General features: G+C 37.9%; 1 protein-coding gene across 4 annotated transcripts; it reads left to right on the forward strand.

The window, feature by feature from the left end:
- Positions 1–1,744: 1,744 nt before the first annotated feature.
- On the forward strand, positions 1,745–15,203 carry LOC306873322 (B-cell receptor CD22-like). Of its 4 annotated transcripts, none has more exons than XM_079422543.1 (9): positions 1,745–1,894; positions 12,741–12,784; positions 13,075–13,413; positions 13,497–13,745; positions 13,835–14,098; positions 14,187–14,286; positions 14,367–14,424; positions 14,510–14,581; positions 14,667–15,196. In XM_079422543.1, exons 1-9 carry the CDS (start codon positions 1,866–1,868, stop codon positions 14,739–14,741), a joined length of 1,230 nt encoding a protein of 409 aa, XP_079278669.1. In that variant the 5' UTR covers positions 1,745–1,865; the 3' UTR covers positions 14,742–15,196. The 4 variants fall into 4 exon arrangements, with proteins under 4 accessions (XP_079278669.1, XP_079278672.1, XP_079278670.1 ...); XM_079422544.1 differs by lacking the exon at positions 1,745–1,894 and adding an exon at positions 3,256–3,422; XM_079422545.1 differs by lacking the exon at positions 1,745–1,894 and adding an exon at positions 4,063–4,092 and having other exon boundaries at positions 14,667–15,203.
- Positions 15,204–17,451: the final 2,248 nt, after the last annotated feature.

Genomic DNA, 17,451 nt, shown 5'->3' on the forward strand with positions numbered 1-17,451 from the left:
GTGTAACTTTTCAGCATAGCCTGTTTTATTTGACTTGTATCCCGTGTATTCTGATACATAAATTAATGTCTCTGGGCTAAGCCCCGGATATCCACTCACCCTAGAACAGCCCTTGGAATCAAGCCCATTAATTCAGCATTCTAGCACCTTCCTCTAAAATGGAGCTTTAATAATTTGAATGTGATAGTGTTATGGATTGTGGTTGTAGACAAAAGAACAAACGATCAGGAGAACGAAGTAGCATCAACGCACGTAAATCCATTTCTTAACATTAAACTCAGACCAAGAAAAGGACAGAACTGAGGACTTAAAAAGCAAATGGAACAAAGGAGTTAACTAGATTATAAATGTAAAACAGGTGAAAGGAATAAACGACGATGAACTTAATTAGCACAGGAAAACCCAACTAAGGACAATCAGGAACTGAACAGAAACCAACACTTGACAGATATCACCCCCCTCCCGGAAGGTGCGAAGGGGCGAGGGCGCCCTGGAGGCTGGAGCAGGGCCAGGACAGGGAGGAGACAAGGGAAGCCTCCAGGGCGGATTAGGAGACTTGGGAGGCCATGGCGGATCAGGGAGCTTGGACGACCATGGCGGGACAGGAGGTTTGGGAGGTCATGGCGGATCAGGAGGCTCGGAAGGCCATGGAGTGACTGGAGACTCCGTTGCCTTGGCTCTTGTGACTATAGGCAGTGACTATATGACCATAAAAATATATGACCATGACATATATGACCCTCTGGGAACAATTTAGGAGAAGCGGGCTCTTGGGGGCGCTCTGAAAGCACAGAGCTGGACGGAACCAGAGGTTTCGACGGAGAGCTGGACGGGACCAGCGGAGACGTAGGAGAGCTGGATGGGACCAGCGGAGACGTAGGAGAGCTGGATGGGACCAGCGGAGACGAAGGAGAGCTGGACGGGACCAGCAGAGACGAAGGACAGCTGGACGGGACCAGCGGATTCATAGGAGGGCTCGTGCGAGGAGCAGGCACTGGAGGACACTTGCGAGGAGCGGGCACTGGAGGACACTTGCGAGGAGCGGGCACTGGAGGACACTTGCGAGGAGCAGGCACTGGAGGGCACTTGCGAGGAGCGGGCACTGGAGGACACTTGCGAGGAGCGGGCACTGGAGGCCAAGACATCCCTTCATAGATAACCAATAAGCCTAACGGCACGTGAACGTCTGTCAGCGGGCTAGCCATACTCTCTGCAGGCGGTGTGGAGGAGCGGCGCTGTTCACAGTGCTGAACAACTGTGACCAAAGTCGACTTGAATCAATATAGATAAACCAGTTTGCACGGAACGAATGTGCAACGCATGAACAGTAAATTCTCCGATAAATACAGTTATCCGCAATTTATTAATTTGTTTGCATTTGACTGTATTTATTTGGCATTTCTAGAGTGATGTTTAGGGTATGTTGATGAATATTTACTCAAGAAGTCTTTTAGAAACCAATTTTCACAAATGCTTGAACGTGTTGCACAATGTTTATAATGTTTGCAACAGCAGCACTAAAATGAAAAAGAAAAGAGGAAGTGACGCAGAGATCGCCATGATGTCACATCTTTAGTTGCAGCAGTATTTCAGTCTTCTCTGATTAGAAGAAACACCTGTTATGTGTTCCCTATGTGTGTGTTTGAATTAATGCATTGGTGTTTTTCATTTATCTTGACACTGCGTCCTAAAAACGAGGTGTTTGTGTGCTCATTAAGACGTCTGTCTGGAGTGTGTTTAATCTACATTAGTGTCATGTGACTGGAGGAGGAACATCTTTCACTCACACAGAGGAAATACAAGAAGTGGCAACATCTTAGAGACAAAGGTTCCCACCGTTCAACTGGATCAGCCCGTTTTAATATATGAACCCTGCAGGCTGCAGTGAAGAAAGGTAGATTAATTGTTTGAAAATAATATAATCAAAAGTTTTTTTTTACCCAAGTTCTTCATGTCAGTAGTGTGAGTTATAATACTTGTTTTTGTGATTCAGATGTTCTTGTACTATCTTGTTTACACAATAGCAGATTTTACTGCACTTTGACATATAAGAGTTTCCATATGACTGAAGTGTTTTCTTACAATTTGAAGTTTACTACTGAGTGTACTTTAGTTCTGCTGCTGCACAGATAAGGTCTGCAGAAATGCTTAAACTTGCTGCTCACGCTGATGTAACGTTTAAAGGCTTGTTTGAGATGCGCCCTGCCTCGCCTGTAATTTAGTCGAGAGTAGGCGGCTGCAGTGAGGGGAGGAGTGAAAAAAGTGCAGGCAAGCCAGACACTTCCTGAATCTCGTTGTGTCGTTGGACTGCAAACGTCAGCAATGGAAGAGATCGCGTTCTTTATCGCACTTTATAATCAAAGCCATAATGAGAAATGAGGAGCACACAGATGCTGCACTAAATTTACACTGTTATCCCTAATTATGGGTTAAACATTTCAGAGTGGGATATGGCACAGCTGATTAACCTAATTATGTGTATCCTACTTAAGGGACAGTTTACCCCCAAAAAATAATCTTTGGGTGAACTATCCCTTTTTTACATGAAACATATTCCATATAAATATATTACACAATTGTTTGTCACCTTAATGTAAATTTGAATTTCATGTTTAATGATTAGGAAAAGTGTGTACAGCTAATTATTATTCAAAATTAATATGAAACAAAAACACATTCTAAATTAAGAAATTAGCATGCATGTATGGGCTTTGTTTACTGCACTCCTGAAATAAGACATACCCAGATAAAGATCTCAGATAAAAACACACAAACATGAGGCCTAATTGCAAAACCGTCACATTAGATGTAGCCTATGCATGCATGTATTGATGGATTGACTAATTTATTTAATGGAATAATGTTGTACAAAAATGTAAATGTACAAAATTAACACCAGCATACAATACATAAAGAGAAAATTACAACAAACAGGACTTCAAACCAAGAAAATAAAATAAAAGGGTAAATAAATAAAGCACATGTCCTAATTACTAATAAATTACTATAGAAAAAGTAAATAGTATTAGGCTATAGGTAATGTACTTCTTAGGATTAAGGGGAAAAAATATCAGATGACATTCGAAGCCAATGAGCATTAAGCTGTGTCGTCAGCAAGTCGTTTCCCATGATGCTTTTGATCAGCGCAGTCAGTGGAGAGCAACTGCGCTCGACTGCAGAATCCGACACGTGCGCCTTGCGCTCGCGAGAGACTTTTGACATACGTCAGCATGACATCAGAGCAAGGCGGTCCGCACTTGGACACATTTCTAACCGGCATGCATCTCGCGCTGATCGGTTCTGAGCAGATTTTGCTCATCTCAAACAAGCCTAACGAGATTCAGGAAGTGTCCGGCTTGCCTGCACTTTTTTCACTCGTCCCCTCACTGCAGCCGCCTACTCTCGACTAAATTACAGGCGAGGCAAGGCGCATCTCAAACAAGCCTTTAGTCTTCCTTCATTACCCCTTTTCTACCAAAGCAGTTTGACACGCGCTTTGGAGTCACCAAAAACGCGCGTTTTTGACGTGTCAGTGTGCAATCAGACGCCCGAGCAGGCGTTTATGAGCACTTTGGCTTTCCATACCGATATGCCTGCACCGACCGGACCGCGCAGCGCCGATCTATCCCGAACAAGCCTAAACAAACTATCAGCAATGGGGGACGTTGTGTTGCTATTGATGTTCATGGCTTTGCGAACCTACATCGGCATCCAAACATGGCGAATCAAACGTGTTAGCGTTTAGCTGCTATTTCAAATATGGCGGTCCAAGTTTCTGTTCGTCTTGTTGGTCACGGTAACCCCGCCCCCAGCCCCTGGCGCAAGGAGATGGGTACAAACCTTTTTTTACAGTCTATGGTATAAACGGAGGTCGGAGCCGGCTGCAAATGGGTGGGCCAGCCGCAGGTGGGTGGGACTTAAGCTGCAAGTGGGCTGTACAATCCAACAGAAGATTTTGATTGGTTTGCTTAATGTGTAGGTTGTAGTATCGGTTCACACTCCTGGTGGCGGTAGTGTGCAATTGTTTTTGCGATCCGTCAAATAAACGAAGAAGATGACTTTAAGCGGTGGCACGGTGGATGAGTGGAAGAGGTAAGCGTGATGTACATTTCTTTGTTTTGTAAAAAGTATTACAAGCTGTGAAAAGTGCATTTTCTTGGTGGCTTTTGTACAACGTTTTCTTAATACCACACACAGCTTACACTCTGTAATGTGCCTGACAATATCTTTGTTTATTTCTACAAACAACAAATTTGCTCTCCAAGTTATGGATACCGAAGACCATAAGCAGGTAATGTACATGGCATTGTAATTTTGGTAACACTTTCTATAAAGCCCATATTTATAATACATTACAAAGGTATTTTTAAGGCATTATAATGAATGCATTATGCATTATTAAAAAAAAAAAAAACAACCTTATAATATGTTATATCATCTTGTGTTTGTCTTAGTTTAGTATTATATTAGTATTAGTATTATAATATTTACTTATTAGTGGTTATAGCTTTTAAGAGTATGATGATTTATAACACAGTGAATAGATTGCATCCACTTAAGTTACAATGGATCATATTTCTCATAGTTATAATGTATTATAAGTCTCATATCTTGCCACCTTTCTTATGCTATTTTACCTAAAGCCATCAATGACCACTTATAGGTATAGTAATAATAATAGTATTTTTTCTCTCTCAAAAAGCCATAAGATCAGATATCAGATCAGATTGCTTTGAACTATTTCTATTTTAATATCAGTTTGATTATTTTGATTTTAGACAGCTGTTTAGTAACTCTGCAGCTACATGTCAACTAGCAGTCATTGGAGTATAGTAGTATGTTGTCTGCTAAATATATGCTAACACTTTATTTTGATGGTTCCCCAACAGAAAAACTGACTATCTAAGCAACTTTATGAGTACGTCAGCATTCTACCAACCCTAACTTTAACCTAAACCTACTAATACTAGTTGACATGAGAGTTGCAAAGTTGCATAGAGTCAATAGACAAAGGGGACATCAAAATAAAATGTAACCTGGGAGATCACGTGACCCACCGATGGCAATGGCAGTGTAGTTCGACAGCTCCCTGACTCGGTACCCTTAATCTGTTCTTTTTCTCAGTAAAACTATCAGTATTCGGTAAGCTTTTGAGTGTTTTAAAGGAGATACGAATGAAGATGGCAAAACGTCAATTGACACTGGCTTCGCCAGAAAAAAAGCGAGTTAAAGATCCTAATTATGTTCCTGAAGGGGAACTTCGGGCCATTGTTGCCGACGAGTTAAAGATGCACCTTAGTCTCGTCAGGGAACTGTTTAAGGAAGAATTCGCTCCAATTGCGGATAGACTTGGAGTTCTGGAAGAAGATGTTCGTCTGATAAGGAACAACTTTGACAACATGCAAACAGCTCTTCGTCACGCAAAAAAAGACACAGTGGAGGTCAAGCTGGCAGTGGACTCTCTTCAGGAAAAGTTGGCGAGAATCGAAGATAAAAGTCGCCAGTCCAATATCCGTCTAGTGGGGCTGAAAGAAGGAGTAGAAGGAGATGACCCTCTGGGATTTATACAGAATCATCTTCCTAAATGGATTCCCTCTCTTGCTGGCAAAGAAATGGAGATTGAAAGAGCCCACCGTATTTACAGCGGCGAACGTTCGAAATCAACCCCTCGTACATTCATCTTCAAGATGCTGCGTTATCGAGACCGGAATGCAATCCTGAATGGAGCCCGAAGCGCTGGACAAATTCTTCATATGGGAGCGCCGCTGCTTTTTTTCCCAGACTATAGCACTCACACGGCGTCTAAAAGGAAAGCGATGGCATCGGCGAGGAAGAAACTAACTCAGCTGGGGATATCATCCTTTGTGGTTTACCCCGCGGTAGTGAAAGTTACTCACCGAGGGAAGATTTCTCACCTCGAGACACCGGCAGAGGTTGAAAAGTTCGTTCTCAATCTGGATCCCGCCACAAAGTCTTCTTTGAAGAAAGATGTAGCGGTTGCGTCACGAGAATCCGAGGTGAACGAGGATGAATCTGCAGTTCCTATGGAGGACTTTACTGAGAAAATTTGACAGTCTCTCCATCCTAAAAATGACCGAGTCAGATGTTGACGGACGAGCCGGACGGCTAGGGTGGCCGCGTATCCAAAGGCTGTTACTTTGAGGGCAGATAGAAGAGTGTGTTCTAACTCTTTGTTTACTGCCCATTTTGTTTTTGTTTTTGTCATTGTTCTTATTTTTGTTGTTTTGTTCTATGCCCCGGACTGCCCACGTAAGTTTAATTGGTCTAATGTATGCCTATGTATTAGTTTGCGTAATATTTGTATGTCCAGATGCATATGCATATGCTCTGATCACCGTTATCTTTCTGGTGGATTACTTTCTGGTCGATTACTTTCTGGTCGATTACTTTCTGGTCCTCCCATCTTAGTGGTTGGTGTGAGTTGCTTTTCTCTTTTTAATATATGGCTATAAATATTTTGTCATGGAACGTCAATGGGTTAAACAGCCCTGTTAAGCGAACCAAATGCTTAGATTACCTAAGAAGCAAAAAGGTCTCTATTGCTCTTATACAAGAGTCACATTTGAAATCAGTGGACGTGCATCGCTTTCAAAATAGATATTTTAAAGTGATATCTGCCTCTTCGGCTGTTAACAAAACTAAAGGGGTGCTGATAGTGATTAAACGTAATAGTGGTTTTTCAATTATAAGAACTGGTGGAGATACAGAAGGCCGAATCACTTATGCTGTTGTTTCCTTAAATAATACTAATTATGCTTTTATGTCTATATATGCACCCAACGAGGGTGATAACTCATTTTTTCAAGAATTACTACGTTTAGTTGTGAGTTTAGAGGACTGTCTTGTGGTGTTAGGGGGCGATTTTAACGCGGTGTTGGACCCCCAGTTGGATAGATCTCATGTCTCTAAGTCTGATTCAGTGATCTCTGGATGTTTTAATTCCTTTTTGCGACACTCTAATATATGCGACGTTTGGCGGTTACAAAATGATGGGGCTAGGGATTATACATTCTTTTCAGCTCGTCATAAGAGTTATTCAAGGATTGATTATCTACTTATGTCCCCTTCACTGATTCCCTATATTAGTAAAGTTAATATTCTACCGATTCTTTTATCTGATCATTCTCCGATAATTACATCTTTAACCCCCGCATCATTGGGCACTAAAAGCAATCGATGGAGATTTAATACCTCCTTGTTACAGGACTGTACATTTGTGTCTGAGTTACGCAGCTCCTTGATGGAGTTTTTACAGATTAACAGAGATTCAGCCTCTGACCCCCAAGTATTATGGGAAACCACAAAATGTTTTATTAGAGGTAAATGTATAAGTTTTTCGTCCTTTAATAAAAAGCGTAGGGAGAGCCGTAAATTTGAATTAGAAAAACAAATTGATCTACTAGAAAAGGAATTAAAAAATAACTTTTGTGAGACCAAAACCAAAATAGTAAATGTCCTTAAATCGGAATTAAAATCCATATATTTACATAGAGCTGAATTCATCATACATCGTACTAGACAATCATATTATTTCCATGGAGAACGGTCTTCCAAGCTGTTGGCTTTGAGGTTGAAAGATAATGAATCTAAGACTAGTATATCAGCTATTAGACATGAGGGCTCAGTATACACTCAACCTAAGGATGTAAATAGGGTATTTGGAAACTACTACCAACTTTTGTACACTTCAGAATCCAACTCTGACCCAACAAACTTTGATTTATTCCTTAAACAGTTAAATCTACCCAAATTAAATGACTCTCAGCGCAACATATTGGATAGCCCTTTGACAATCGAGGAATTAAAATCCGCCTTGGATTGCATGAATAGTAATAAAGCACCTGGGCTAGATGGGATTCCCCCAGAGTTACTGAAGATATTATGGGACATAATAGCGCCTTTGATTCTTAATTCTCTTAACTTTGCGTTAGAAAAAGGGGCTTTACATAGGGACCAAACTACAGCTTTAATAACTTTGCTACTGAAGAAAGGTAAGGATCCACTTGAATGCTCTAGCTACAGGCCAATTAGCCTTCTATCCACAGATTCAAAGCTGTTGGCAAAGGTCCTGGCTTTAAGATTGGATCGATGTATAGGAGACCTGATTACCTATGATCAATCAGGTTTTCTAAGGGGGAGATTTGCTGCAGACAATATACGTAGGCTTCTGCATATTATTCAACAAGCAGACTCATATATAGCTTCCTCTGCAATCCTTTCTCTGGATGCAGAGAAAGCATTCGACAGAATCGAGTGGAGCTTTTTGTGGTCTGTCTTAGAATATTTTGAGTTTGGCTCCTTTTTTCTACAAGCAGTCAAAACTATTTATTCTAAATGCTCAGCCAGAGTAATCACTGGTTCTTCTATCTCCCCTTCCTTTTATCTTGGCAGGGGCACTCGTCAAGGCTGTCCCCTGTCACCCTTGCTTTTTAATTTGTCATTAGAGCCTTTGGCCCAAGCAATCAGACAATGTTCTGCAATAGTTCCAATAAGTTGTATGAATACATCCCATAAAATATCACTCTACGCTGATGATGTTTTGTTGTATATATCAAACATCACAGACTCGGTTAAGGAATGCTTAAAATTATTTGATACATTCGGTAAACTGTCTGGTTACAAGATTAATTGGAGCAAATCCATACTTATGCCCCTTAATTTAGCTGCTAAATCAGAGATTCAGAATTTACCCACTACAATTCCTGTCAGCGACCAATTTAATTATCTTGGAATCAGAGTTTTTCCTTCATTATCTCGCATTTCCAAGTGGAACTATCAGTCTCTTCTGGATAAGATTAAGAGCGATCTTCTGTGTTGGTCTCCACTCTGTCTGGCTCTTCATGGAAGGATAGCCACCGTTAAGATGAATATACTTCCGAGGCTAAGCTTTTTATTTTCAGTGTTACCTCTGACACCACCTATTGGCTATTTTAATGAGATCAATAAAGTAGTATCCAAATTCTTGTGGAATAATAAACGGCCTAGAATTCGTTTTAAATCGATGCACCGGCTAAAACCTCATGGTGGCTTATCCCTACCAGATTTTTGGTCCTATTATTTATCATACCAGATGAGACCACTTAGGACTTGGCTAGATTTTGACTCCCCTGTCCCATGGCGGGCTTTAGAAACTAATATTATTTACCCATTGCGTCTACAGGATTTACCCTTTACGGGAATATTGAAGAAAGTTTTGGAAAAGTTTGGTCCAATTATATGCCATTCTATCAAAACCTGGAAAGCAGCAGAGAAGATTATGGGAGCTTCAGATTCTTACAGTGACTCTACCCCCATTTGGCATAATAATAATCTTTGTACTGGCAACAAACCGTTCGTTTCCAAATGCTGGACTGAATGTGGTATCTACACTTTAAAAGACCTGTACAACGATTATGGGCTTAAGTCCTTTCAGATGCTAAAGGATGAGTTCTCGCTCCCAGGATTTTCCTTTTTTCTGTATTTAAGATTAAGATCTGCACTGAAAGCTTACGGAGTACCCTGGTCGATTAAAATATCTCCTCATCCTATGGTAAATTGGATAGATTCTAGTATGGCTTCCAGAGGTATTGTGAATATAATTTATACATCACTTGTAGTACGACAGTATTCAAACATTCCGATTGAAGGTTTCTGGGCAAGAGAACTTGACACTGTGATTGATTGGGACAACGTCTGGGGAAATTGTTTTGCTACCTCTAAAAACCCAGCTCACCAAATGATCCATTATAAGTTAATCTATAAGGCATATGCCACTCCTTGTTTATTATATAAAATGAAAAGAAAGTCTGACCCCTTCTGTCACCTGTGTAATAGCTCTAGTCAAGGTACATATATACATATGTTCTGGGACTGTCCCCGAATTGCCTCGGTCTGGGCCTTGGTACAGGACTTATTGTCGGATCTTCTGAAGACTCAGATCCAAAAGGACCCACTGCTTTTTCTTTTGCTGGATGATTCATCACTATCGTTGTCTGTCAATCAAAAAAGGATTCTGTCTGCTGCTCTTACTGCTGCTAAAAAGGTTATTTTAAAACTGTGGCTGGATCCATCTATCCCAGTTAGATTGACGTGGATGTCATACTTGCTGGACATTGCCCGGTTGGAGTGTACCACGGCCAAAATACATGGTGCCACCAGAAAGACAATACAATTTTGGTTAGACCTTAATGACAATTTATCAGACCTCTCGAAATCCTGAGATGACATATATTTATGTAATTTTATTTATCACCTTTTTTTTATTTTTATTTTTATATATGGGCAGATCTAGGGCACTGCTGTAAAAAGTTGTAAATCAAAAATCTGTAATAAATAAAGAATCAAAAAAAAATAAAAAAATAAAATGTAACCTAACTTTTTTTTTTTTCAGTTGAAATTATTAACTAGCTCACATAAAAATTAATATTAGCCTCACAGGGAACAAATAACACTTCACACCTGACCACTTACAAGATGTACTCTAGTATACTGTGCAGATCTTAAATAATGTCAAGATATATAGTCCATTATCAGTGTAAAAGTAGATTTAATATAGTGTTCATTGTGTTATAAATAATCATAATCTTAAAAGTTATATGTACAAATGTGTAAGCATTATAATGTATTAAAATTGACAATATAACATATTATAAGGTTGTTTATAGTGCATTATGCATTCATTACAATGCCTTAAGAATACCCTTATAATGTATTATAAATATGGGCTTCATAGAAAGTGTTACCGTAATTTATTTTTTTTACATTTTGGACTGCACCAATTTATAAAGTGTAAATGTCTTAAACGTTTGTTAATAGATAGCTGTTTTTATACAGTCTATGATAGATACACTGGAAAAAGTGAACAGTTGGGTTAACTTTAAAAACTTTTTTTTTAAATACTTCAATTGGTACAACACCTAAAAAAATGCTTGTTTTTTTTTCAACTTAACTTATTACAAATAAAGGTAATAAATTAAGTCGAAAGTTTTTTTATTAGATGTTACCAATTGAAGTGTTTTTTTTTTTTAAGTTGATCCAACTGTTCACTTTTTACAGTGTCATTTTCTAAATAATAAGGTACATTTTCAAAAGTATTAGAACACATCTCCTAACCTCCTAATCCACAATGTAATATATTTAAAACATAGTTTAAATAACCTTTTTTTATTTAATACTAATAATAATCAATAATCAGTTTTGTGTAAATTAATGGTGAATAAACTAGCATTTTATCTAGTGGTTTTTAAAAGGAATACTTCATATAAAAATAGTAATAAAGACTCATTTTCTTGGCCTAATGTCGTCACTTACAATTTCTGGACACCATTAACTTGCATAGCATAGACCGACAGCTGACAAATTATTCTTGAAATGTTTGTACATGTTCAACAAGAGAATAAAGTCATGCATATCTTGGATGGCATGGGGAGAATGTTTTAAATTCGGTTTAACCCTAATGCTCATTGTGCTTCTTGTGTACCCACCAGGTTATGTTGGGAAGGACAAGCGAGGCGAGCTCCGTGGAATTTACTCAGAAGCAATGCATCCTGGATTGTGCAGTGTCCACTGCATGCAAGTCTATTGTGCTGAATGAATAATTTTACATAATTTGAGTCATCAGAAATAAAATAATTTACCCACCCTGAGATTTCAGATTAATACATTGATTTGTGTAACATGTTCTGAAGAACATTAGTCTGTCATTTGTTGTAATTTGATTTAAAAAAAATATGAAAAATAAAAATGTGCAGTACAGGCAAATTGTAACTACATTTTCTTAACAGTACTCAACATTTTCTTTATGTATCACACATTTACCTCCAAAGTGCAATTGCATCTCACTTTAATGTTCCTTAAAAGGCTACTGTAGAAGAATTGTAGAAGTAAAATGTAATAACCAGAAATATGCTTAAATTACTACTGTTAAAGGACTTAAAATGACTCCATCACGAAGCATGGTCCTTCCAAAGAAAACCTAACTCAGTTATTCAGGTCAATACATGACAATTATGTCAAAACATAATCATCACCACCTGATGACTTTTGTTCCTTGCTTGTTATAATTCAGTTATAGCAGCCAAATATAATGTAATATGAAAAAGCCAAGGGTCAAGAGCCCAACTGAAGTAAACACTGACCACTATAATGGTGACTTTTTTTTTTTTTTTTTTCTTCTTTGCTGATTCTGATTGTTAACATCGGGTGTCTTCAATAATGGTCAATCATCACTCAATGAATCTCTTAATTAGCTCTTTAACCTTAACACCGGTGATTTTGCTGTGAAAGTGTGTGTGACTACCCTTCATTTATCTGATGCTCTTGCTTAAGGGATCCTCTACTCCTCTGTTTCATTTCTTCTCTCGTAACATTCAAGGCTCAGAGATGTTATACTCAGATAGATTATAGAAGATAGATTACACAGTTTAGACTATAAATGTTATTTTGTTTTACACTTTGGATGTATCCTTTTTAATATATTCATTAACATATATTAATTAACTTTTTTATAAGTGAAATTGGGTTACATTTATTTCACATTTAATCTAGAATTTTGTCTCTTATCTGTCCTGTTATTGAATAAAAATACTCTTTCGTCATCACTGCCTCGTCTCTCTGCATCAGATATATACTGATCACTGATTGATTGGCTTGTTGATGTCACTAAATGATGAAAGTGATTAATATCTATTTGTCTGAAACAATACACTTCAGTCTTATATATGTTTTTTAATGTCTTTCAGAATGATTTGTCTTCTCTCTCTGATTTCTCTGCTTATGATTCCTGGTGAGATTAATGCAAAATCTTATTTTAAGTTATAGCACTGGAGATCAGACTGTTACAAACATGCTAAATGAACACAAAGCCCAACTTATATGCTGATCTTGTTTTATTTTGTGTTTTGATGCTTATAATAAATTGAAAGTACTGAAGAGTAAGGATGTTTCTGTCATTAACAAACGATATATAAAAGCAACCCAAACAATCATAGAAGCAGACAAAAACACAAGTGGAAATAAAAACAAATTTATCTTTTAAGAGAGGAATGTGCATTTAAACTGTTTTTTTTTTTTCAGTGATCTGCAGCCAGAAATGGGAGGTTCAGTACTCATTTATGACGAAATGTGCTCTAAAGGGTTCAACAATAAATTTATCAGGCAGTTATAAACTCCCAAATCGTCTCACTGTGACAGAGGCATTCTGGACTGTTAACCCAAGTCAAGGCACGATTATCAATCTGTTGAATCATTCAGATTACAGAGACAGAGTTCAGTTCTTCCTGGAAGGCCAAACACTCGTTCTCAGTCTCAGTAATGTGAAACATGAGGATGAAGGAATGTACTGCCTCAGAATCCTGACAAATGTTGAAATAGAAAGCTATCTTGGTTATCCTGGGATTGTCCTCAGTGTGACAGGTAGAGTAAAACTAATAATACACTGACAGGTTTTACTCTGTTCTTTCATGTAAATATAAAACATGTTTTCTCCATGATTTCAGAGCTCAGAGTGGAGATTCCTGAAGAGGTCGTTGAGGGAGAATCACCTGTTTTATTTTGTAAAACCACCTGTTACCTCTCAGATAAAACAAACTTTACCTGGTATAAAAACGGTAAGCATTTATCAGAATCGATCGGCTCGAATCAGCTGTTGCTTCGGTCGGTCAGCAGTGATGATACGGGGAACTACAGCTGTGCCGTGAGAGATCAGAAACATCTGCCGTCTCCTGCCCTCACTCTCAGTGTTAGATGTACGTCAAGAATTGATCTTCATATCAGCAACATTCATTCCAGACTGATCAACAGATGCAATGTGAGACGTAATGTTTATATTTTTCAGATCCTCCAAAGAGTGTCTCGGTGTCCATCAGTCCGTCTGCTGAAATAGTGGAGGGAGATTCAGCGACTCTGAGCTGCAGCAGTGACTCAAACCCTCCTGCTCTGAACTTCAGCTGGTTTAAGGAGAATCAAAGCTCAGCTGTTGGATCTGGACAGAGTTTCATCATCTCCAGCTTTAACTCCAGTCACAGTGGACGCTACTATTGTGAGGCTCAGAATCAATATGGATCTCAGAGATCAGAGTCTGTTTCAGTCTCTGTTAAAGGTGAGGATCATCTCTGTGGATCTCAGTGAGCTCATTGTCTGTATATAAAGAGTAACAGTTCTTCTTCCTCTCGTCTGCTCGGCTGAAGAAAGCAGCTCATCTCTGATCAGGGTCACAGTGGGAATCACTGCAGCTGTTGTCTTGACGTCTGTGATGCTGCTGGTCTTCTTCGGGCTGTTGATCAGAAGGTGAAGGAGACTCTGTGTCTGGACCGTCAGAAAGATTCAGAGTCAGTTTGTGTTCACGCTGATTTCTTCTTCTCTCTCAGGAAACGAGCGACTCCATCAGCAGAGCAACAGCACGGAGGATCAGGACACAATAAGACGGTGAGTAAATCTGCTCGTGTATCTTCTCATCTGTGTCTGTCAGTTCTGGAGGGAGAATGAATCTCTCATCATTGTGTGTCGTCAGCTGGAGTCTCCTGAGGACGCCTACATGAGCCTTGAGCCCAAGTCCAGATGTTCTGAATACGACACACTGGATGTGAGTTCCTCTGCTGTTGCTGTTTATCATGTGGATGTTTAACATCAGATCTTATTAGTGATGAATATGTTCACTTCTTCTCTAGAATATGAAGAGATCCTGTGAAAACACAGATGAACCTGAAGCTCAGGATCCTACATATTATAACATTGACAAATGATTAATCCATTTATATGACCGTTTTATTGATTTATTTCCTCTGGCTTAGAATTAAACAGTTTGCTACTTGCTTGTGTGTTTTTAAGAAACACCATTTTTCTTGTAATCTGTGTGATGAGCTGATTTTAGAGGTTGGAAAGTTACAGTATAGTTACAGTAGATGCTCAGAATGTTACAGACTATTTTCATAGTACACACCAGCAAAATATGATTTGTCAAGTTGAACTTTTAATTATTAGAGCTTCAAACACCAAAACTTTTTAAACTTTGTGTTGCTTTGCTGCTTTGTGTTTGCATCGAACACAGACAGAGTTAACTGCAGACTGCTTGGATAGTAGCATACTAACTGTGCATTTACCTGTATTTTTTATCTTTAACATTCATTAGTTTTATTTTTTATTTGACTTGGAGTGCTGAGATTGTTCATTTATTAGACAATAAAACATTTTTCCATACATGACTGACATTTGTTTTGCTTTATAATATATTCTCTTCTCTTTTTGACCAAAGTTTAACAGAAATATGTAGGCTAGTATTATTATACACAGAAAAGAAGAAATGGCCTTGTTGAAGATTTGTTGAAGCTAAAGTTATTGCTGTTAGTCACATGAGTGCATGCACACAGCTAAATCCCTGGTGTCAAATTAACACTGCCGGGTGTCTATATGTGTCCACACTACAGAGTGTTAAAAGTAACACTGAAGCAGTGTTAAAGTTAATGAGGTAATTAAGAGATTCATTGAGTGATGATTAAGCATTATTGAAGACACCTGATGTTAGCAAGCAGAATCACCAAAGAAGAAAATCACAATCTGTCAGTCATCATTATAGTGGTCAGTGTTTACTTTAGTTGGGCTTTTGACCCTTACATTTTAATATTACATTTCATTTGGCTGCTATAACAGAATTATAACAGCCAGACAAGCAAAGAGCAGACGTCCTCAGGTGATTATGTTTTTATATTATCATGTAGTGACCTGAATAACTGAGTTTGATTTTTTTGTTAGTTATATCAACTCAGGCATTTTCAGCATAATCAGACAGATGTTTTTAAAACTTATTTTAATCAAAAACTTTTTGAAAAATCTTTACTTTATACACACAGACATCGAGAATCAATCAAAACTCATCCATGGCTCCCATCATGCATTGCAGCATGAATAAATCATGAGCAGAATCGTCTTTGTAATTTCTTTTATTCTTACTATTTTTTATTTTTTTGTTATTTTTATGTGACTTTTTAGTAGCTTGTTTTGTGATGTTCAGAATTGATCTTTTATTTTTTTAAATCACAAAAAATCTAAACTTTCACTGGATAATAAGAATTTAAAATGGGGGGAAATATCAAATATATGAAATAATTTTTTTTTTCAAATACACGTTGGACACAATTATTGGCACCCCTAGAAATTCTTATGAGTAAAATATCTCTGAAGTATACTCCCATTCATATTCACAATTTTGAGCACTCCAGGCTGATTATGAACATGAAATTATCCAGCCATGGCTTCCTGTTTCACAGAAATATAAATAGGAGGGAAAACAAAGCCCAAATTCCCTTAATCATCCATCACAATGAGAAAAACCAAAGAATATATTTCTGATGTGCAGGAAAAGATAATTGAGCTTCACAAATTAGTGAAGTGGCTTTAAGAAAAGAGCTAGAGCAGTAAAAATTTCCACCATCAGGGCAATAATTAAGAATTTACAATCAACATATAATGTTACGAAACTACCTGGAAGAGGACGTGTGTCTATATCGTCCTAATGCACGGTGAGAAGGAGAGTTTGAGTGTTTAAGGACTCTCCAAGACCACAGCTGGAGAATTGCAGAAAATAGTTGAGTCCAGTGTTGGGGAAAGTTACTTTTAAAAGTAATGCATTACAATATTGCGTTACAACTAATTATGTTTCTTTTTATGGAAAGTAATGCATTATGTTACTTTTGCGTTACTTTCACATTACTTTCTAAACCTGGGCAAGGCTTGCTTGTTTGTTTTTAATATAAAAAGTTTTATTTTTAGCAAATGTAAAAGCCCTTTCACACCAAAAAGTGAAATGAATAAGCTTCAGGCTGAAGGAGAAGTAAATTCACATCTGTACAGCAGAATGAATAAAGTTTAACGCTCTTCAGCAAAAAACAAAAAAACAGTGAAGCACAAATGTTAGTTTATCTAAAGAAACTTTTGCTTATTATTAGTATGATTGAATTGAATAATCGAAGGTCAGCAGCAAAAACATTGGTTAATAAAATGGGATTAGATACATAAAGGATATTTGTGTTATTTAACATATTTAATTATTGCAGGTTTGCATCAGATTCTGAGTTTGCATTTCACTGTTTTCATTTTGATAAATACTGAATGTTTTTGTGCAAGTGAGATGAATTAACGCATGTTCACATTTAGTCTAGAACTACAGTAATATATTTACACACAATGCCTCTGCACTTACTCCTGATTTCTCTCAATATGGCAACACGAGAGCTGCCAGTCAATAAATGGGAAAACAAAGTAACTGGAGTTAATTACTTGAAAAAGTAACTCAAATATTTTCTTGTAAATTAAAAAGTAATGCCTTACTTTACTAGTTACTTGAAAAAAGTAATCTGATTACGTAAGTCGCGTTACTTGTAATGCATTACCCCCAACACTGGTTGAGTCTCGGGGTCAGAAAACCTTAAAAAGAAATGGTCAAACAGCTCCTACATC

The sequence above is a fragment of the Barbus barbus genome (genome assembly GCF_936440315.1).
Source record: "Barbus barbus genome assembly, chromosome: 7".
NCBI classification, from domain to species: Eukaryota; Metazoa; Chordata; class Actinopteri; order Cypriniformes; family Cyprinidae; genus Barbus; species Barbus barbus.

What these genes read in the sequence shown, in the direction of transcription:
- LOC306873322 (XM_079422543.1), top strand. Translation starts at nt 1,866, where the DNA reads ATGAACCCTGCAGGCTGCAGTGAAGAAAG. An exon ending in TGTTTCAGTCTCTGTTAAAG is followed by an intron (nt 14,099 to 14,186) that starts GTGAGGATCATC and finishes GCTCGGCTGAAG; the next exon opens with AAAGCAGCTCATCTCTGATC. An exon ending in CTGAATACGACACACTGGAT is followed by an intron (nt 14,582 to 14,666) that starts GTGAGTTCCTCT and finishes CTTCTTCTCTAG; the next exon opens with AATATGAAGAGATCCTGTGA.